General features: G+C 41.8%; 1 protein-coding gene across 1 annotated transcript in view; it reads left to right on the plus strand.

Annotated features, from left to right (window-relative positions):
- lamc3 (laminin, gamma 3) overlaps positions 1 to 23018 on the plus strand; it is a 99218-nt gene that overhangs the window by 43847 nt on the left and 32353 nt on the right. Inside the window, exons 7-11 of the mRNA XM_034602709.1 lie at positions 100 to 198; positions 1047 to 1183; positions 2027 to 2146; positions 11931 to 12129; positions 21121 to 21224. Coding sequence (XP_034458600.1) covers positions 100 to 198; positions 1047 to 1183; positions 2027 to 2146; positions 11931 to 12129; positions 21121 to 21224 — 659 coding nt within the window. The remainder of the gene's footprint in view (positions 1 to 99; positions 199 to 1046; positions 1184 to 2026; positions 2147 to 11930; positions 12130 to 21120; positions 21225 to 23018) is intronic.

The raw sequence follows: 23018 nt of genomic DNA on the forward strand, positions 1-23018 counted from the left end.
CAACATTCTTGGTTCCTGTTTGTCAACCGCCCATATACAAATGTCTGTAAAGTGTCTTGGATAGAAATCTGCCATCTTCACATCCCCTTTTGTCTGCAGGCCGTGTGAGTGTAACCCCACTGGGACTGTGGACGTCTGCTCTCCTCTGGATGGACGTTGTCACTGCAAGTCCAACGTGGAGGGGCAGAGCTGTGACAGGTGTGTTATAAGCTTTTTGCTTGCATGACGCATGACGCGTGGTTACCTAGGCAACTGTTGAATTCCTGCAGCACAGAAGAATGTTAGTCATTCACTGGTTTATGAACATAATATTAATTATTAATATTAATGGCTGTTCAACATATTGATATATATATATATATATATATATATAAATATAGCATCTACATTACATTACAAATCAATAGTAATGTAATTATATAAATAAACTAAATTACAGCAGATGGGTCGGCACATCAGATTTGCAGGAGAATACTTTACAAAAAAGCTTTGGTAAAAATGTGGTTTTGGGGCTATCTGTCATTTGGACTCCTCGAATATGACAGTTACAATATGTCAGCAGCCGGGTCTCTGCTTCTCCCTGTGTGTTTATATCTTGCTCCTCTGGGATACAAGATAAACTCACTGGGACATTAGCAATGCACACAGCCCCAGGTCTGCAACTATTGAATAATTCTGTGCTCCCTGTTTGTTGACTTTTTTTTTTCCTGATTTCATGGCTCGTTGGGCAGGCCCCTCTCCTGTGTAATGTGACTTGTGTATTTCCTGATTTTTAGCAGTGTTCCTCTCCCACCCATGTACCGGTTAGCGACTGTGGGTCAGAGGTCAGGGTCTGTGCGGCAGAGCTCCATTTGGCTCTTTTTTCCTTATTACTGCTCTGGGGACCAGCCTCCACTGCTGCTGCAGTGAGAACAACTTAAAGAGATTAGTAAGAATAACATTACACCGAGGGTGTGGTTTATAGCTGCACCGAGGAGAGTGTGCAGCATTAGCGTGTTAATAACATTTTATGCATTAGGTGTGTATATGTGTGTGTGTGTCCACAGATGCAAGCCAGGCTTTTTCAACCTACAACAAGAAAACCCAGCGGGCTGCCAGCCTTGTTTCTGCTTTGGCCACTCGCTGGCCTGCACGTCGTCCAGTCACTTTGCTGCTGTCAACATCACTTCTGACTTTATGGAAGGTATTCTCTCAAGCTGCAGCCATTAATAAGGTTCTCTAATTAACAAGATTATCCGTTGAAGTCAATCAGACCAGTAATATTATCTCTGAATCCTCATCCTCTTCATTTTCCTTAACTAAAATGTATTTTGCTGCGCTAAATCAGGGATAATTACAACCAATAACAACACTACCAGGACATTTGGAGAGCACATGCCTCAGCTTAGGGTAATTCCCTATCTCGCCATATCAAAAATGGTCTAGACTATGGCAGCCCAAAATGTTTTAATCTGCCGTGCCACAGTTTCGTAATGAACCAACCGACAAAAATGTTTTGCACTTCTTATAATAACATAAGAGAACTCTAACTTGGTGGTTTGCTCCAATTGCTGAATTGAATAGCTGTGTGCAATGCTATTGCCCCAAAGTTGTTCCCATCCATGCAGACAGTCAGACAGCATAGTTTCAGCTGCAGTTGCAATACAGTTCTCTCTCAATCGAGAATTTCTCTTTCACCCTTTAGTCTGTTTATCTCCCATCTGGAATCGTTTTACATGAAAGGGACGTTAATGTGCTTGCTTCCCCTCTATCGGCACTGGTTGAATGAATACTGTGGGAAACGCTGCAGAGAAATTGAAACTAAATTCTTGGATCTGCCATATGTATTCAGAGCCACTTCAAAATGTAATGGGTTCTTTCCTGATTTATACTGCATCCTTCCACAATGTTCATTGCTAATCCATCCAATAGTTATTCCTATTAACTAGCAAAAGGAACAAAACTAAAACATAAAACATCCTGATCTTCTCTGAGGCAGAGGAGAATAGGATGTTCGTGTTTTGAAATGTCTACTATGACTCTCCAGATCAAGATGGCTGGTTGGGAGAGTTCTCTCTGGGACAAGAGTACCCCCTGCTGTGGAAGGAAGGAGAAGTCTACCTGCTGCCTCTTAGCGAGGAAGACATCGGTTTCTACAAAGCTCCTGGTGAGTCACAATGGAGAATACAAGACATTTAAATTCACACACGAGGACAGATAGTCACCTCAGGTTGGGTCAACCGAGGTGAGGGTGTGTGAGTGAGTGTGTGTTTTCCAGGGTTAGTTAATAATAAATCTTTCTCTTGTTGCACCCATGGCAAATGTGGGAATTATATTAGTGTTAGTGGAGCATCTGTAATACCCATAGCTTGTTCCTGTTGTTCCTTAGTGAGATTAATCAGGTTCTTTGGCAGTGGGTCATACGGCGGTTATTCTGACACCATTCCTTCCAAGCCCTTATCAGAGCCATTAGAAGATAAGGGAATAAGTTGGCCCAGCTACAGGACTTAGGGCTCATTTCTATCAGCTGCCCCAGCAGCTAAAGGCCTGATGGAATTGGATGTCTCGGCCATGCTGGAGAGGCAACAAAGGGAAAATTGGCTTGGTCTCCTCTTGTCTCTGCTAAGTCGGTTCTAGACATCAACTCACAGCCCCTCCAGGCCCGGAGTTGTCCATAGCCCGAAGCGAAAGAGGAGCAATCCCATTAACTCCACATCTTGGAGGTTTAATGCCCAAAACGCACAATCACAGAGAACGACTCCATTTGGAGACATCTTCTTTTTTTCTGTCTTTTTTTTTTTAGAACGATGAAATGCTCGCAGCTGAAAGATGTGACAAACCCTGGTGGTCAGGCATAAATTATAAAAACATCATTCTAAATGCATCCGCTGTGAATGTGCAAGTGTGACTGTTTTATTTTTGTGCGGTGTTTGTATACACGAGGCACAAGTAAGTCCATAATGAGTACTTGCATCCTCCCCCATATATATGTGTAATTAGAAATGCACATAGCTAATAGTGTTTTTTAAAGTCGCTTTCTTCTTCACTCAGTCCACAGTGACGTCTCTGTAGGCCACACAGATTAGTGGCCCAACTGGCCAAGAACAGCTTTGTGGCAGCCTGCTTATCTACTTCGCCCAGTGCTTGTTTATGTTGTTTTCTCCACGTAATAAAAGCACAAATCTATTGCCTTGCCATCCCTATTAATGATCTCATTTTCTCTCGCCTTTCTTTTTTCGTAGCGGTGCATGTGTATAGTTACTTTAAAGATTAGACCAGAGCGGCACAGGCTTTTGGAAGTAGCTCTGGAATTCTCTCTCTCACTCAGCCGCTGCCTCTGCTCTTTTTCACTTTTGATTTGCGCTGAAATCCCTTCACTGTGTGTCTTCAACAAAGTAAGAGATAATTCTGAGTGACAAGTCAATGTCAAACATCACACAAGCTGCAATTTCTGTGATTCCTGTGAACGTACAGTATTTGTCACCATAGTTTTTCTCGGGCTTAAGCTGCCACACAGGAGACAGGATTCAATCTGGATGATTTTTTTTCTTTTTTTTATTGAACTGATGAAGCATTAGAGAGAAGTGTTTGGGATCTGAGTGGCTCACCTGGCTTCAGAGATATTAGTTGGTCCTTGGAAAAGGACAAGACATCACAGATTCTCAACTGTGTTTGACAAGGAGTTGATGGACCAGACAGAGAGAGGGCCAGACAGCATGAAAAAAAAGAGAGGGACAAAGAATTCAACTCAAGAACACCGTGCCAACACAGTATTTGTGCCAGGACATCAGAATTGTGCCCTCCTTTTCGTTACATGAAGTAATTCAATCTACATACTAATTCCTGAAATCCCACCAGATAATGGATCACTTGATTATTTTATCTCTCCAGATCTGACTCACACAGACATTCACGGATGTCGCGGGTGTGGCTCTCAATCATTGAAACCACATTCATGGAATCCCTTCCTATCTAACAATTTTTATACAAAATAAAAGCACATGATTTTGTCGCTGCAAAGCTTTATACCAAGTGGAGTTATTGAGCTTTTATTTTAGAGAGTTGTGAACTTTGGTCTGAAGATTGTGTCAATTGCTTAACATACTTTTGAAATAGCCGACAAGGAATGTATAAAAAAAAATAACACCAGTTTAGTAAATAATTCAAACTTTTATGTAAACCACACATGTGATCAGTATAAATAAAGCAAACATTGACTTTAAAGTCTGTGCCAAAAACACAATCTGATTGATCATAGGTCACATTAACAATTTCAGAGAGAACAACAACTGCAACTGCAACTAGCATCACCACAGGCCAGGCAGGTTTAGAACAGGCACTGCACAAGGTACTTTACATTTTTAGTAATCCTTCCCTCTATTTTCCCTACAACACTACTGATAGTACATATCTGGCGGTAGCTGTGATGCTTGAGTTGACTCTTAACTCCATGTTGACCAGTGAGTTGGACTGGGTTCACGCCAGTTTTCTAGAACCTACTCTGGGTTTTGTGCAGGGAGGGTAAAAAAGTGACTTATAATGAGCCTGTCTTGTCCTGGCTCATCAGTTACTCTTTCATCAATTAGTCCAATATAGATTTTCCAATAGATGTTTGGTGTAATGTCACTGGATTGCATTTAGCTGCCATGGTTACATAATTCAAGGTCATGTAACTTAAAATGGCCCCCGCTTGCAGGCCTGTGTATTGTGAGGACTATTACTTTAATGTACAGGCATAAAAAGAAAACAGGGAGAGAGAGGGAAGATGGAAACTAAACTGGATGAAATATAATTGTAGAATTAGAAATGTCATAATTATGGTCAAAGCGTCTTGCAGCGGGGGTGTAGTCTGTTGGGTTGAGGTTGTAGATTAAGGCATATTTATGCGGTTCAGGTGGTGTGGGCTGGCTCTCATAATGGATGAGGTGGTTGGGGGTCATAAAAAACATTGAGCTTCTTATCGCTAGTACATAGTTATGTGTGGATGTGTATGTGTGTGTGCACTTAGGAACACTCCTCCTCTGAAACATGTGCATCACCACTTGTCTCCTTCCTGATCCTAGACATCTGCTTGATAGTTGACACTGGCTGAGTTCAAGCCCCTCCAGTGACTCAACAGGCTGAACACTTGAGCGCAGCTGCCAGGAACTATCATAGACAAACATGAAGTACCTCCCTAAACAGTTGCTTTGACCTGCCTCCAGCAACTGTGGTCACCCCTTGAATCTGCTGGACAGTAACCGGGGCTCTCTTGGCCGAGCAGTGCTTCATGCTGAAGGGGACATCATCTAACATAAGTCCTTGCAGCCATCTGTTGAGAAGCTTGCAGCATTGATCCTTTTTCGTATCTGCAGCACAGGCCAACCTGCCTTGCCCGGAGCAGCAGGGAGGCTGAATTATACCAAAAAAAAAAGAGGTTAGAAGAGAAAAGGAGGGAGAGATAGACAGAATTTTAATGAGATCACTCTCTAGTAGAAGGCAAGAGAGCAGCATATGGCTGCTCTTGTGTTCAGCTGAGGAGTGGAAGGGAGAAAGAAGAGCAAAGATCCGTGAGAGCAGCTCCAGGCGACCTGTCACTCCGATTCAAGCGGCAATTGTAGCTTCACACAACCTGAACGCTACCTGCACCCGGGTCTGCGTGTAATCCAGTCTGGAGGCCTTGTCATCTGGAAGAATAAGCAAAACAGAAAGGCGCTGCGGCAAAGCGAAATCAAAGAACTGAGCCGAGACATAGAAATAGCGAGGTAGGGAAGAGAGTAAAATTAGGAAAAGTGGAGTACAAAGCATCACCTGACTTGGAAAATTACTTATTAATATTATTAATTGGTCCCCTACACCCACTGCATTGATATTATTGTCATTATAAGAACTAATCCGACGGTGCTATAGTGCTACGTACAACTCCCCTCTGCTTCTCCCCTTTCTCCACTTTTTATTGTCCTTTTAACGCAGCTGGTAAAAGCAGATAACCCTGAGCATGGGTCTGTCGGAGGTTGGAGGGAGTTTTCTTTTCTCTCCTCTGTCACTGTTGGGTTTCCCTCTATCATACTGTAAGGTCTCAACCTGCTCTGGAAACTACCTTGAGATAGTATGTGATTTGACTCAGTACAAATGGAACTGAATTGAGTTGCAAATGAAGATTGATTTGAATCGAGTGCTTGAGTGCAGCTCGTGTGGGAGAGAAAGGAGTTCGGTATGAGTGAGGGGTGATGTGTCATCCCAGCACATTTTAAATTAAAAATGTTGGTACCCATTCCGAATGGCCGCACTCACTGGTGAATAGCCTGTGACACTACCTCCCCAACGTATCGCCAAGATCTTTCTGTCTTCTACGTTTTTTGCTTTGGCCGTATCCAATAAATAATTTGGGCAAAGTCCAACTGCAATCCTCATTCAACATGTTGTACTCAAATTCAAACACTGTCAGAAAAGTGTTAGGTGTTGTTGGACAATCTGACAAGCAATTTCATTAAAGGTACGAGGTTGCTGATCAGATTCGGTGGAAACCCTTTGCGACAACCATTGGGGACAAGCCTTTCCATTTTGACCAGCGCTATCTTGATTTGACAGAAACCTGAAGTGACCTCAAGACCCCGTTTGTCCATTTCTACACACAGTCTATGGTTAAGACCAACAAATAGCATTCTTTTTTCAAGTTCAGACCACAGAATTAGCACCTTGTATTTTAATGCAGTTCTATTTTTGATCTAAACACTTAAATGAAAATAGCAGTACGACTACTTCATTTACATTTGTGCCGAACCTCTTTCGTGCTTGTTGGATAAGAACCCTCAGAGCCGAGACGAGACCAGTCTGCTGTGTCGTTCTCTGCTTCCACTCGACCCCGGGTTCACTCTTCTCCACACTCCAATTTGTTCCCTGTTACTTCAACTAAAGAACAGAAATATGTAATCGCCAGTTTCACAGCTGTATTGAATGTGCATGTGTGTCAGCCTGCATTAGCAGTTCCCTTGAATATAAATAAAAACGATCTTCCTTTTATGTAATCATGTTTTGGGTCACCCATAATGCGACTGCAGGCAGTGTAGTTTAGTATTGGACTCTGTGTCCTGACAGTACTGGCCATGTTTAAAAGTTTGAAGTTTGTCCGTCCAGCCTTTCTCTCCAGATTGTCTGCATGGTGGTCGATGTTAGAGCCTCAGTGGGACTCAGTGTTTGTGCAAGGCGGCAGTGATTTAATTGAAACGGAGTTGATTTAATTTGTTTGGAGGAAAGTCTAAGCCCCCTGATTGATCGTGAGCTCCTCCGCCATTCCCCCAAAGTTATTCGGGCATCTATCACTTGTTGTGATGGTGGCTTTATGTGTTCCTGGCAGAATGTCAACGGCAGCACAGTCAGTGGACTTCACATCATTCTGACAGACTCATATAGACAAAATGGAAAAAGAGTGGCGCAGGCTGAAGTTGTGCTTTATTTCCATTCTGTTTTTTTCAATATGTTGACTCAAATATATGCAGCTTTTATTTGGAGGAGCACAGGGCTGTAATACTTAATTTCTATTGTCGAATAATCTGCCGATAATTTCTTTAGATCCCATGCCTATGTTGACATCTTAAAACAGCTTGTTTTGTCCCCAAGGATATAAAACCGACAACCAACATCAAATCCTCATACTGGAGACGCTGAAACCAGACAATGTTTTCTGTTTTGACAAAAAAATATAACTTTAACATATTTGAAAATACCAAACTCATACGAGGGGGATGAGCACTGCAAGCTTGGCTCTATCAAAAGCTATTAAATCCACCTACCAGCACCTCCAAAGCTAACAAATAAATATATATTCTGTTAGGAACTTAACCTGTATAAAAGCCAAAGTATAGAAATGATGCCAATATATCTTTCCGTAGCCAAATGATGTAGCACTACTGGCTTACTTTACTGATGAGTCAAGAGGGCATGCCTGCATGTAGGTTACAGCATAGGTTGCAGCGTAGGTTAGGGCATAGGTGACGGCATAGGTGACGGCATAGGTGACGGCGTAGGCTCTCCATTGATCCTACTCAGAAATAAATTTCAAATGATTCTAATTTTTGCAAGAGAGGCAAATATGCGTATTTTAGTGAATGTATATGATAGTTCACATTTAAAAATGATGGTAGCTCAATTAGTTGACAAATGGTCCAGCAGTGCGTTGAATGTTACAAAGTGAAATTGAATCTCTGCATTATGATTGGAGAACAAAATATACAGTGTTCTCACATATACGGAGCTTGTACTCTGTGGTATTTAGAGAAGGCTAAACTTTTTAATTCCCTCCTATTTGTCATGTGAGATAAAATAATGAATATAAATCCGTGGCAATAAACGGACATTTTGATCACTTACACATGAATAATCCTTTCATTGTGTTTTCATCGTGATTCATTGCTTTGGAGAGGCGCCCGCCAGTGGGGCCGTTCTTGGATGGTCTATTAAGGTTGTGAGTAATTATTGCTTTGGTGCCTCTATCATCAGAGGCAGAGGGAGAATACCCAGGATGCCACACTGACCCCAGCAGAGTAATGGCCGGCAGGGTATACCTGAAACATAACCACTCACAATTGTAAGGGTGCACTTTATGGGAGAATGTTAGCTTAGTCACACAATAGCATTACTGGGCTCATTACCCACCGTTATGCAAGGAATGTGTGGTGTATATTTCCGATTAATCATTTCAAAAGTAATATTCGTTGACTTTTATTTTCTGTGGACATGAGTTCTTACATTACTCACTATTACAGTGCGTCACTGCTCAAATATAGGTAATTGCTCACAAAAAAAAAAAAAGGTGGCTCCGCTGAGACTGTTCTCATTTATAAAGTTAATGCAACAATGATCATCTAGGGGCAGATGCTATTCTACATCAGAGTGCATCTTAAAGAGCGTGTGTGTGTGTGTGTGTGTGTGTGTGTGTGTGTGTGTGTGTGTGTGTGTGTGTGTGTGTGTGTGTGTGTGTGTGTGTGTGTGTGCGTGCGAGTGTGCGAATGACTGACTGGAGTGGCCACATTTTATTTAATGGCAAATAAACAGCAGAGGGACAAGAGTACGGAGATGATGTCCAGGTTTTACAAAAAGGTTGCAAAAGGGTACTGCATGGAGCTTGGAAACTGACAAAAGGCAATTAGATCAGATGCGTTAAAAATATAAGCAATAAAAAAATCTGTTAGATAAATAAGAACAAAATATTCATCTTAATGTCACTCCTTTATATCGAGCTTTGTTTATGTTATTTTTTATCAAATAAATAAAACCCTATTTCACGATGTAATTCATCTATTTGTTTTTCCAGTGCTCAAATGTCTGTTTATTAGTTTTTCCATTTTTTAAGATTTTGGTGGACATTAACACAATTAACAATTTTCCATTTTATTTCTTGAACACACTGATCTCTTGCCACTATCCAGAAATTAAGCCAAAATATCCAGGGTATAAACACTGCCATCTTGCACATTTGGAGCCACTGATACATGCCTTCGACCAATCGTGAGCCAGTCAATCATGACATTTCTCCCCATTTTTATAGCATCAAAGAACTAAGTTAAACCAAACTAACCACTTGGACATACATCAGTTTGAGAAGAAGTACCCTAAATGACAGAAACCCTCCTTGAAAAAAAATGTATATGATGTGTGCTTTGACTTTTTAGTTTTGGTCCATGTCCCATCCCCTGACATGGAGGAGGCAGGATTTATAACCTATACTGCAGCCAGGCACCAGGTGGTGATTGAGACGCTTTGGCTTCACTTTTCACATCGTCCATCTTAATGTAAAGTCTGTGGTTAAGCTAGTTATCCAGCTGCACCTTTCTTTATATAACTACATCAACCAGTGCAGCTAATGTTAATCATCTTCTGTAGCAGTCGTGAAATAAACACATTGTTTATCTCCGATCACCACATCCTATTGAGTCATTTATGTTTGGGTGTAAATTGGTCCTGGTTAGAGTGGTGGTGTCAGACTCAGAGCACGTATTGATCACTCATCTCATTTAGAACTCTCGCCCTCTATTGGTTGTTTTTCCACTGTTTAAGATGTTTAGATAGGAAAGGGCTCATTTAAAGCGTTCCTGTCTGTGAGTGAATTGAATCCGTGTTTCTCTTCCTGATTTATTTATATATTTTATTCCTTGTCATCAATATGTATCGATTCTGAAATTTCCCTGAGAAACTGTTTCGTCCTCACCAGTGATGATTGGTTGCTGACGAACCACTTCCCTGCATCTGATTGGCTGTAATTATCTATTGCTATTGATTCTCAAGTCGCATTGACATGAATGATGTCTTATTGGACTAAGAATAGAAAGTGCTATTGATTCGGCGTGTAATTGAAGCATTTCCCCTTTCAGCTCAAATACTGATCCCACAGCCCAATGATAAATAACTTTCTCGCTCTTCAATCATTTGTGTTCTCCCCACAGTGAAATTGAAATGGTTTAAAAGCTGTGATGAAAGCAGGATGTGTCGTTTCATGTTGTAAAAATGAAGCTGAAACAGCTGGTGTTTGACTCGCAGCTTAATAGAAAGGAAATGGACACAGTATGTGTCACTTCTCATTTAGAAAAAAGCTTTTAAGTCACTGCAGCTGCGAAAGCAGATGAATGATACAGTGGGAATACTAATTAAACAATATGATGTATATATAATGTATAATAAGCACATTAAGTGATTGGTGGAGAAAATGGGATTATGTACTGGACTGTGAAATTCATGAAATGATGAAAGAAAGACTTCATTGAAATACTAATTTAATTGCATTTTAATTTAAAAAGTAACAACTCGTAACTTTAACACATCACTGAGTAATACATTACCAAGAGCAGCCAACAAGCTCAATTCAGTTTCATAACCCTGGGTCCTCACAACAGCGGTGCAGGTCAAATAGAAAGAGCAGAGAGGATAAGAGGGGGCTGATGGTTGAGCAGATATTAGACGATCAGATGACAGTTTGAATTGCTCCGAATGGCGCAGGAGGCCGCTCGCCAAGCAAAAATCACCCTCCCGGCCCCCAGAGGAGCTCAGGATGAACTTCACAAGCAATTACACTCCAAAACAAGGTGGCAACCAAGCATGCACCCTGTCAGTTTCTGCACCCTCACTCACTCACCCAGAGCTGGCAGCCAGCGAAGTCATTATAGTTCTAATCTGTTCACTTTTTTCAGAGCACAATTGATGCCCCCTGCAATAATGTTGTCCCATGTTTTCACACTGAGGGCGGCTGAGACTTCTGTGTCTTTTTTTTTTTTTTTTTGAAAAGTACAACTTGTGATTTTCCTTTTCGGGGGGGTTGGGAACAGGGAGCATGTGTGGGTGGGGGGAATCTTTGAAGTCCTGTTAATGTGCTGTAATGAGGCAGAGATGAGTGGGTGGGTAATTACACTTAGACTCTAGCAGTGCTCCGTGTGAATTCAAGAAACGCATACAGAGAGAGTGGAAGAGAAAGAAGCAGGGAGAATATTTCTAAATTCTAATTTCTGAATAAATACTAATTCAGCTTCAACCCCAACACACTTGCATACATACAGTTCCACTGGACTGTTATCAGGCCATTAAATAGGCGTTATATCACATATGTGTCCAGTACATAGGAGCTAGAAGGAGCCAAACCTTCTTTATTTCATCGAGCCAAAGTTGTTGGAGCGTAGTCTGCAAATGTGACTGCCAGCAACTAGAAATTGAATCTACGAGATAATCTAACAATATTGTTTTGAGGAATGTAGTATGGGAAATCACGACGAAATATTACGGCCATATTGGAAAAAAAATGATCAGTATAATTTCTTTTTATAATTAAAAAAAAGAATGTCACAATATCACAAGAAGGAAGTCGTAATTTAAAAGAATGTCCTAATAATACAAGAATAAAGTCGTACTTTCATTTTTTTATTTGGCTGATGTTGAGTTGGTTCAGACTTCAGCAATAATCTGACCCCACCCCTTCTCCCCATTAGAGAAATTCCTGGGTCGCCATGATCACAGCTACGGTCAGCTCCTCTCCATCACCTTCACCTCCGAGACCCCCGAGCTGCTCCCCGACCACGTCGCCCTCTACCTCCAAGGCTCCGGAATCGACCTGTCCGCCGACCTCTCACCGCAACCAGTGCTCCACCACAACCCCGGCCTCTCCCCGTGGCACTCCTTCGTCGTCAGGTACGAGGATGCAGGCATGCGGCTGTCAGTTTGTGAGTCTGTGCACATGTTTTTCTTTCTTTCTTTTCTTCCTTCTATCTTAGTTTTTTTTTCCCACCGTTGAACTTGAGTCTCCCTGGAAAATACCAAAGTCTTTGCCTGAATCCGTGCATAACAATAGATGTTGTGATGTTTGTTTTTTTTCCCTGCATCTGACTCTCCCCATTGCCTGACTCGCTCCTTTGCTACAATATATGTCGAGCCTCGCAGAGTAACACTGTCCTGGATACCCATGTAGCGACTGCGGCTCACCCACACTGACTGTGCTGTCATGGTCCCTGCACGATGTCAGGACATGAATGTAGTGATGAGCCAGCTCCCCCGTGCGCTGGCTGTCATGTAGGTCTGGCAGGTACAGAGCTGCAGCATTACATTTCCATTTTTGCACTTTATACGTTTAGCAGATCGACTCGACCCGGAGTGACATGAAATGTGTGCTGCGGTGGAAAGTCGCAAGTCGGGAGCAACAATCAAATTTACACTCATCAGAGAAATTCATCGTGGACCCAAAATGATCATGGTAAACAAAAACAGGTCCACAAGTAAAGTGAGTGCAGAGAGGAGGACATTGGTTTCGTTCTGCAGCAAATGAAGCTCATTACAGTCTGATATTCTGACTCAAGTGAGGACGACGATCCACTATTGGACTCCAGGGGGCAGAAGAGGGGGGGGGGTCCTGCTGGAACGGAGATCATGTCGGAGCAGGGAAAGGAGAGCTAAGTGGATTATGGAAACAGCACGCAGAGCACATAGATGCAGTCAATATGTGGAGGCCATGGCCTGGAGGTACAGTATGTGGGTAGTGGGTGCTAATATGCCAAAACCAGGGTTTCTTACTGGAAACAAGCAGCTCCAGCAGTGAAATGAAAAATATGGAAATCAATGAGAAAACTGGGCTGCTGAGGGAGGCAAAGGCAAAGTAGAGTACAAAATGATATTGCACCAAAATGCTCACATGAAGATCAAGCATGTAAATTAATACAAATGCATCCTTTTGACATGGATTTTTATGTCGCTGCATCGGAGACAGCCAGCAGGGGAAGAAATCATTTTTTCGGGTTGTTTGTCCGCTCGTCCCATTCTTGTGAACAAATTATCTCATGGAAACCTCCAGGGAACGTCTTCAAATTTGAAACAAATGTTCAGTTTGACCTCAAAGATGAACTGAGTTTAATTTGGACATACAACCTCAGGGCAAGTATATAGTTCTACTTTGGCTTTAAATGTATTGTGTTATGTGAAGCACTGTGTAACATGGGTTTTGAACATTTGTTCTAGAAACAAAGATTATTTTTAATTATATTACTATTAATACTCTGGACAACTCGCAGAGCATACAGCTTGGAATTGAATGCGCACATATATGAAGAGAAAAGTGTGAAATCACAGTACTGTTGTTATCATTAGAAGATTAAAAGTTGTAGAGGTTTGTTGGTGATGTATTTCCTCATGAGAATGTGTGTGTGTGTGTGTGTGTGTGTGTGTGTGTGTGTGTGTGTGTGTGTGTGTGTGTGTGTGTGATGTACCCCGCATGCATATGGCTTGGACCACTGAAGCCTGCAGGTTTTGGCTCAGCGATTTTCTTACTTAATGGCACAGTTAAGTTTGAATTAAAATTTTTGTTCATATTTTTTTTTTATCCACAAATTTATGAGTTGAAACATCTTTGACCTTCAACAGCACTTTGCTGTTAAGAGCTGTAGCTTTCAAATGTCAAAGTGGGTATAATGGATTATGATAAAGCCTCCCACACCTGCTATAGAAGCACACTCACATTCATACACCTCCAAATATACAGACAAATATAAACTCATAGAGCGATTTCATCTGAATGCAGATTTTGTATTTTTTCACCATTACTTTATCTGAAATACATATTATTTTTATTATTACATATTATTATTTCGACTTTGCAGGTAGGTATGCTGCAGTTTTTAAATATAATTTAAGGATAAGTGCACCTCTGTGAATACTGCAGCAATCAGAGGCTGGATATTGTAATAAAGATAGCAGCAATCAAACTCAAGCTGCGGCACAGCTCCTGTCACACAGAGCTGATGGTGTTTGCATTAGCCTCCGCTGGCAGTCTGCTCCTTGTTTGCTCCCTGTCTGCTGTTAGATTGTATTAAGTTGTACACGTGTCAGTTGTAATAGTATGTTTGTGTTGTAGATGGTTGATTAGCATCTCTATTTGGAAAATGAAACCAAAGCACTGATGGTCTCGAGACTCCCAGTATTTAATTTTTTACTGCGCCATGTCCCTGAGTTTATTTATGCTACTTTCTAAACAAGTGTATTTTCTTTTATCCGAGCTAATGCAAGATTCAGTTGAGTTAAAAAATAGATGTATTATTTTATACTTTCTCTTTGAGGAATACTCACGTGTCCTTATGTACTTTATACCGAAAAAGACTGTAATTTCCCTCCTGTCCTCACTGATAATGAATTCCACAGTCCTCTTTTTGTTTAATAATTCATTCTAATAGTTAAGATACATATAAAACACATAATGATGCCTCAGCTGTGTGCATTTGACACATTCATTTAAGTGGGTTTAGTGCAAAACTCCCTCCTTCTGAGCCATTCTGAGTTATAGTCATAATAACACAAGAAAATGTCAAACAAAAAATGATGTAACTTTTAAAGACACCTGCTTGATTTCCCTGTCTGAGACTGTTAAAGCCTCACATGAGCCCTAGCCTGACTTTAAATATGCATGAGAGTATGAGGGTAACAGACCCAGAAAAGATGTGCGTGTATCCTCGAGCTGTTGTGTCAGGCTTAGTGACAATATCAGCCTTGTCCTTCCTGAAAGCAGCGCTACCTTCAGGCCCATGCTAAGGTCATGTAGATAGCTAGATTCCCTTTATTGTCATTGCACGTACGACAAGATTATAGCTCGGCGAAGAAAAAGAGAATCGACTTAGCGAGGAGAGACATCCACTGAAAGAAAAAAAGACAAATTCCTATGAATATATAAGTATCCCCATAAGAAATTCCTGTAAATAAAAAAAGACAAAGACATAGGCAATTAACTTATCCTTGAAAATACAATTTATTTATATTTGAAAATGTGTCGCTATAACATTTTAACTAATCTAATTCCCCGCACCCCTGCTGCATTTTGCCAGTCAGGTGTACCAAGCACGTGCCGGAAACTGGGCAAGTAGAAACGCAGGGTCACCAACAATCAGGGGCTCAAAGTAAAGTAAAGAGAATGAGAAAATGAAGTGAGCAGAGAGGTGATGGTCCAAGTTCTGGCCAAGAGGTGAGGAGATGATAGCTAACATGCCGAAAGGCCACAGTCTCCTCTGACCTGATCATTCTGTGTTCTCAGGCCAGTCCAATTTATTGTTAATAATGACCCCCCCCCCCCAGCTATTCGATTGTGCCACCGCCACTTTCTCTGCTGGAAATCCGCCAGCGGGTCTTTCATCTCGCATCAGACCTCCAGTGGTTCTCCTGAAAGACTCCTGCAGACATTCCTTTTTTCCCCCTCCATGGTTAAGTGGGCAATCCGGAGGCGTGACTCGCTGGAGGAGGCAGTCTGAGTTTGAAGAGGTGAACCCCGGTGTGACAGTCTGTGGGGAAGCGGCAGTGTAATCAGTCGCTTCGTTGTAGAGAGATCTCAATAAGCTTGTCAACCTTGGGGAGTGGGATCAGCTGGCCCAGTCTCCACATTGAATATTCTTGTTCTCTTCTCCTGGTTGGCATGGCGTCTTGTAGCCAGTAATCCGTCTCATCCCACTCAGCACCTCCTTCATACTGTTTTGTTGTAATTTGTCTATAATTTATTTCTATCTTAAATTCTCCTTTCCAGCGCCTGCTGAACAACTTAACTTCGTCCCTGTAGCCAGCCCTGGAAGCCCTCTTCTTTCCTAAGAAGGGATTTAATTTGTCTTTGTTTTTCCAGGGTTTGTTTAGAGCGAACCAAGGGAAAGAGCAAATGGTTTAATGTAATTTAAGGCCTCCCGTGGAAATTGACATGTTGCGCACAGGGAATATCTCAATTGTCTTCTCTGTGTGCTTCACAAAGTATGTTCCAGTCCATTAGCTGAAAACTTAACCATAGAGCCTCCACACAATTCTGGGATCACACTCTTTTACTGAGTGATAACAACGAGCAGCAGGCTGTTGACTGCTGCTGAAAGGGATCTATAAAGGCAGAGATACGATAAGAAAATGATAAGTTGAAGAAAATGTAGGTTTTTAGCATCGTAAGTGAGTTGTAGTCTGCGATGAAAGGAGCCGCACTAATCCAGATGAAGCAGAATCCTCAGCGAGGAAACGTCTGATTTGATAAAAGAAGAAACCTACAGGATCGGCTTGTGATTGCATCGAAGGCTCTACAGAGCAGTTGCTTGTCTGGAATCGTTCTATGATTGTTGGCAGTTTTGGGCAGGAGTCGATATACTCGTGCTGTTTTCTGTGGTCGTGGAAAATTAACTTGACAAAGGACAGTTCAGTCTTGTAGAAACTTGGTATTCCCCAACGTCAGGTGTTGGGAAAGATCCATAAGATCCAGGTGCTGTCCGGACAGCCAGCTGAATACTTTCTTACTCTTTTAAGTCTCCATCACTTTTAAAAACCTGATAATCTTTTATTAGATGAATGATTTTAGTCATCGGTCTTCTAGATCCTACATTATCAGAGAAAAGGTCTGAGCAAACAACCAGGCCTCATCCTTTTTCCACCCAAGGGCATCAGTGAGGCACTGATTTTAACATAAAACTGCTGTATGAAATGTTAATTGATGTCAATTATTGGGTCGGTTTTAATTATTGGGTGTTTTTGATCAGGAGAGGAGGACAAAGTGGATAATTCAGCTCTCTGTAAAAACCTCATGAACCATGATCACTGAAGAAGTCCCAACCTAAAAACAAGCTGAGCTAACGTTAGCTCGGCCAAGCAGCCGAATGGCATCAGAGAAACATTGGTTTTTAAAGTTAAACTTTTTCTATCACTATTAGTAATAGTAATAATAATAATAATAATAATAATAATTGTATAATAATAATAATTTAGTATGATTTATTGATAACGGTTTCTTGGATGCGCCATTAGCTTCCTTCTTTGCGTCAGGCTCTTGCTAACTTGAGCCTGGTTATTTTTGACTCCAGAAGAGGGCACCCTCTTAACCCGAAGCCCTGACCTTGAACCGAAAAAATGGGACACAGCTTGTCTCCTTCTGTCCCCTCTAATACTTCCATGGCGCACTCTGGTGTCTGCGCTCCCGTAATGAGTTCTCCCCCTCAGCACAAAGAGCACAGGCTAAAGGGGCTCTGTGGTTCCCTCTGAGAAACCCAGTGGAGCTTGGGGGGGAGACAGAAACTGTCATGAAGTGTTCCTCTCTGGAGAAGTTCTCTACAGATCTCATTACAGTCCTCAAGTACATGCACGTATGCTCTGTCTTTCTCTCGTACTCCTTTGGTCTCTTCCTGCTTTTTTTTATCACACACACACACACACACATTGTTGCAAGTTTAAGCGGATCTGGCAGAGTGATTTCCAACAGGCAGGTGCAACATGTGCTTCAAATATAATCCTGTTTAGGAAAAGGGAATAAGTGTTTCATTAACGGCATTTGAAAGCACGATTAAACATAGACACACAAACACTCCAGAGTTGCTTTTACTAGCATCCATAGCTGGTAAATATGGAGCGTTACAGAATCTGATGAGGAAGAAAATATGTTATAGCGTGGGGGATTCATGCAGCAGGGATTGATGAGAGGAGGAGGTGAACGGCTTTTGTAAGGTAGCATCCATTCTCCGATGTTCCCTCAGTTCGCTGTGTGTTTCCTTGGAACCCGTAGGCGGGGAGGTTTTATTGCCCTTCTCCTGGCTGCGTGTGCACGTCTCCAGCTCGGAAGCTGTAATATTTATGCCACAAGGCGCCCCTCAGATGCTCAGCCACTTTGTACAATCGACTGATAAATGTTCTACATGCAGTGATTCACCGGCGATCAGCTGTCCACTTTTCAAACGGCCAAAAGAAGTGTTTCAGAAAACTGCTCGAATGAAATGGGAGCGGGCCAATTCACAGCAGTCAGGAGAGCGGTAGTATTGTAGAGCGGGCATTTTCTCCATCTGGCACTGAGCTCATTTCTGTCATCTTTCAAAAATTCACTGACTTTGATCATAGATCAGGGCCGGTTAAATATATTGAAGAGAAAACAGACGTCGCTGCCAAAATGAAATGCTTGCTATAGGTGACAGAGCCAGGAGAAACATCAAATTACCATATGCTTTATTATAGGATTTATTTCTAATGTTGTAGCCCTTCCAGACCCAGACCAAAAACTCAGTCCTTGTGCTGCTTGTATTTACAATACCTCAGGGTTGTTGAAGAAATTGTTTCATGTGAATAACAGCTCCTGCTTCCCATATCTAAGGATTATATACAATATAAGCAGACGTTAGAGGGGTAGTTCACCAAAACATTTAAATGCACTCAGAGTTCAGGTATCTCTTCCGGTATTTATTTTGAATCTTGTAGCTTCTACCTGCTGGAGGCAGTTCGTATTCTGAGTACAGGACATACAACCAGTGGAGGAGGAAGTACTCCAACATTTTACTTGGGTAAAAGTACAAATAAATAGACAAACATTTACTCAAGAAAAGTACTGTAAAAGTACCACATTAACTTTTCTAAAAGTACAGAATGTATCCTGCTACCAATTTTTTATATTTATTTAGTATGTATTCACATAACAATATGTATTCACATTTATATAAATCTGAATATAAAGTGTTTCTTAAAGGCAGACTGACACAATTAGACTATTACAATGCCACTATATATGTTTTATTTTCTGTAACTTATCTTTATTTTATTTCTTTAATTATCTTTCAAATCCCTGGCATGCTTTACTTACCATCCCAGTACCTTATCATTTATTTGTTTCTGTTTCCCCTGCACACTGTTTATGTCTTGCTTTCTTGCTCACCTTGCATCTTCATCTGTTCTTTTCTCTAAGGATACACACACACACACACTCTGTAAACTGTGTGTGTACGTGTGTGTGTCCAGTATTCTTTTGGGCTTTTCTCTCTTGATGATCTCCACTCATCCTCCGCAGAGCAGGCTTAATTACAGTGTGGCTCTCTGCGCTCTGCTCGGGGCTGATTAAAAGGGACAGTGACGCTCCATAGGGAAAGCATGACATGGAGTTTGTTCACTTTCATGCACACTCTGCTTATCGCTGTCTGACCAGCTCCATTACCATGGCTTTCAGGCCCAGTTTGTAATTGCCTCTCTTTATTACCATGCCTACATGTTAGGCCAGGGAACAAGGACCCGCCGCATCAATGGAGAGTCTGCATGGCATGCCAGGAATGTGCATGCGCACACGCACGTGCACTCACACATACACATGCACATTCTCATACAAACAGTGTAAATGTGAATCTGAGACAGAGGCCATTTGCAAAATAAAGCATGAAAACAAGTGTTAATGGCTGAAAACAATTGGCCTAATAAAATGGAGGCCATTGAACACTTAGACATGAAAGGCCTGACCTCAGGCTGATATGGCCGATAAACCGGAGGTTTTACATTTGATTCTTTTAGCCTATAATTGCAACACTCATGCAATATGGTTTACAGGTTACAAAAGCGGTATGGGTTCATCCCTTGCATGTCTGTACAAACCTTTATGGCTGTTATTTCCATAGTTTCAGTTTCAGTCTGAACCAATGTGGTTAACCAGTATGGCTTTCCATGGAGCCACACAAGTGCTGCATCTAGACGTTATTCACTATGTGTTATTGATGGGGTAACAATGGAGCCTGTTAAGATATAATATGTAGCTATTCTTTATTAAAATGAAAACAACAGACTAGACCTATGTTATATATTCTGATGACTTGTGTACTTGCATTATCCAAAGTGTTTCCAACAATGTTGACACCAGCAGGTCCTCCATATGGCCAGGTCTATTGGGGATTGCAAGAACCTCCCTCTCCACTGTGAATTTGAATTTCTCTTGTGGTTCAGGTGCATTAGGAGTAAATTTTTTGTGTGTATCTATGCTGTTCTTTTCACTTTGTGTTTGTGTGTCCTGAGTACCTTACTGAAAGTTTCCCATCTGGGATACTAAAGTAAACTTAAACTTCAACCACTTCCATGATCCCACGCTGCTCCACAACATCATCGAACTAAGCCTTTTGGTATTTTTTGGATTATGAAAACCCAGAGTAGTTATATATTGAATACGCCATTTAACCTCTGAATAACCTCTGAACCGCAGAGCATCTAGACCATAAATCTATACATCAGCATCTTCAGATTTGATGGCATAGCAGAAATTTAGGTATTCATAATAATTTGATATTGGTTTCCCACTTCCCCCCCCCCCCTGTTTGAAAGTGTCACCCATAATTGTGTTCCCTACATGCAGATTATATTAATATATTTTGTGCTCCTCTCCCTTGGGACCTTCAAACTATAGTGAGGGGGGGGGGGGGGGGGGGGGAACTGTAACACAACATCAGCTGTGTGGAGCTGACACAGCACCTGTCATCAAGATGGAAAGAGTGCATGACACCTGGAGTAAAACGGGCAGATGTCCGCTGCACAGTCTGGCTTTGCAGAACATCCTTCAGCAGACGGCAGAGCTCAGTGATCAAGACCTTGAATATGTGTTGAAGTCAGCACATTCATTTTTTTTTTTTTGCTTCCACTATATGGTAGTGCTTTATATAGCCTACCATAAAAAATCAACCGCATGTGTGCCAGGGCATTTTTATATCCTCCTAGTTAGTTATAGAGAGTAATTAAATAGCTCCAAAAGCCACTCCAGTTGTACATAAATCAGCCTCTCAAACAAATTTACTCTGTTGAGGTTTTTTAACATTTGGCGCCTCTGCTGTTTAATCATAGTTTAGTTGTATTTGAACGCAGAGAACAAACACACTGTAAATTCTCTGTTCCTCTCTTCTCATTTCCCAGGCTCCACGAGTCCAGATTCAAACCTGCGATGTCGGCCTTCCAGTTCCAGCATCTCCTGTACAACCTGACTGCCATCAGCATCAGCAACGCCGGAGGGAACAATTGTAAGCGTGTGTTTGTGTGTACTAGTGTGTGCACAGACGTTGCTATCGTATATAAAGATGGACGACATGGCAGCTCGCACAAAGTAAAGCCAAAGTGTGTTGATCGCTCCCTGGTGGCTGGCGGCAGCAAAGGTCATACATCCTGTCTCCTCCATGCCGGTGGATAGGGCAGTGCCCAAAATAAAAAATATTTTCTCTTCCTTTCTGGATTGAGAGAGGAAGTGGAGATGTGCCGTCCATCTATATGTACAGTACATGGTGTGGGATCTATGCATTTTTAATGCTGTTTAGGGTGACCATCACAACATTACTGTGTATGTTGTACTGCACTGAGAGTATACCTTATGTGTTGTTGTTGTTCACTGTCACATACCAAGGTGCATGGCCATTGTCAAATAACAACAGTAAATGTGCCACAGAAAATTTCAAATCCTTCACCCTGCTATCAATGGAAAACAAACGTATATTTTCATCTCCGAGCGGCACGACTTGTTAAATTTGTACCAAACATACTTTCTTAAACAAAGTCAGTGTTTGTGTTCAGGGACAAGTTCAACTGTTCCAAATATGGCTTAGCAGAAAACAGGACATTTATTCCCAGATGTTTGTAACTCCTCCTTGAACATCCTCCTCTTATTTTTATCTTGTTCCTCCTCCCTCTCCATCCGATAGTCTGCATTGTAAAGCACGGGCAGGATCTGAGCGGCATTATGGCGGATTAAGGCACCGGCAAGACAGAACAGCTGGCCAAAAATTCACCAGCTCTCTCGCTTACTTACACCCATTTTAATTAGTTGCAGGCAGTGCAGGCAGTGTGACACTCACTGGCGTGTAGCTGGCTACGTGCACTTGGGCGTGCAGAAAAAGACAGACGCAGAAGTTGGTGGAGGCACAGAAGCACAGTCATGCATATTCCATTAAACTGTTTTCCTGTAACCACCCAACCACCCACATGAAAGTGCAAACAAAGTCAAGCACACAGTTTGCACCGCATCCATTGCACATCACGGGGGGAAGCTGCCTCATCGCTGCGGGCTGCATGAGAAACTTTTAATATCAAATTCCCTTGAAGTTGACATCTCGTCTTTTCGCCTGTTTCCATCTCTTGTCCTCCTTTACTTTTTAAATTTCTCTCTTTACCGCAGTGTGACTCGTATAACAGAAACGTGTTATTTTAAATGAGAGTTGTTTTTAGTCTATAAAGACAGGCTTTTTACGGCAGTCACGGTGAGCCGTTCATTTTCTCTGCCAGAATAAATTACATTTAGAGAGTGGCCATATCGGGCGTCTAAGAGAAATCGGTGGCTTATAGACTTAATGTACAGGTTCCTAAAGAGGCCTAAAGTGTACTAATTGGTGGGGTTGCAGTCAAGGGAACTTAAACTCAACTTGTCTGACAAGGTTTCTGGGAGGAAGGATTGATCGGTAGAACTTGTCACAGTGTGACTTAAAATGAAAAGTGTTTAATTAACTGAAATCACAAATTTATCCCCCTTTTAAATGAGCTAATAGGATTCGGAGCGGTAGAGGAGAGTGAAAGGTGGAGACCGAGGCGAGTTGTGAAAAGGGAAGAGGACAGACTCGCCCACTCATTATCCTTCAGAGCTGCACACGGACCGGGTTTCATCAGCGCTGAAGGAACGGCTGGATCACGACTTGTTAGAAGTCAAGGTCCATCCTCTCCTCTGGTTCTTCCACTTTCTCGCTCTTCACTGTTTCTTTGATTGAGATTTTCCTTGTTATGCAGCTGCTCATTCACACTCTCTCCTCCGTCCATCCATCCATCAATGCATC

Source organism: Hippoglossus hippoglossus, chromosome 12, assembly GCF_009819705.1.
Source record: "Hippoglossus hippoglossus isolate fHipHip1 chromosome 12, fHipHip1.pri, whole genome shotgun sequence".
NCBI lineage: Eukaryota > Metazoa > Chordata > Actinopteri > Pleuronectiformes > Pleuronectidae > Hippoglossus > Hippoglossus hippoglossus.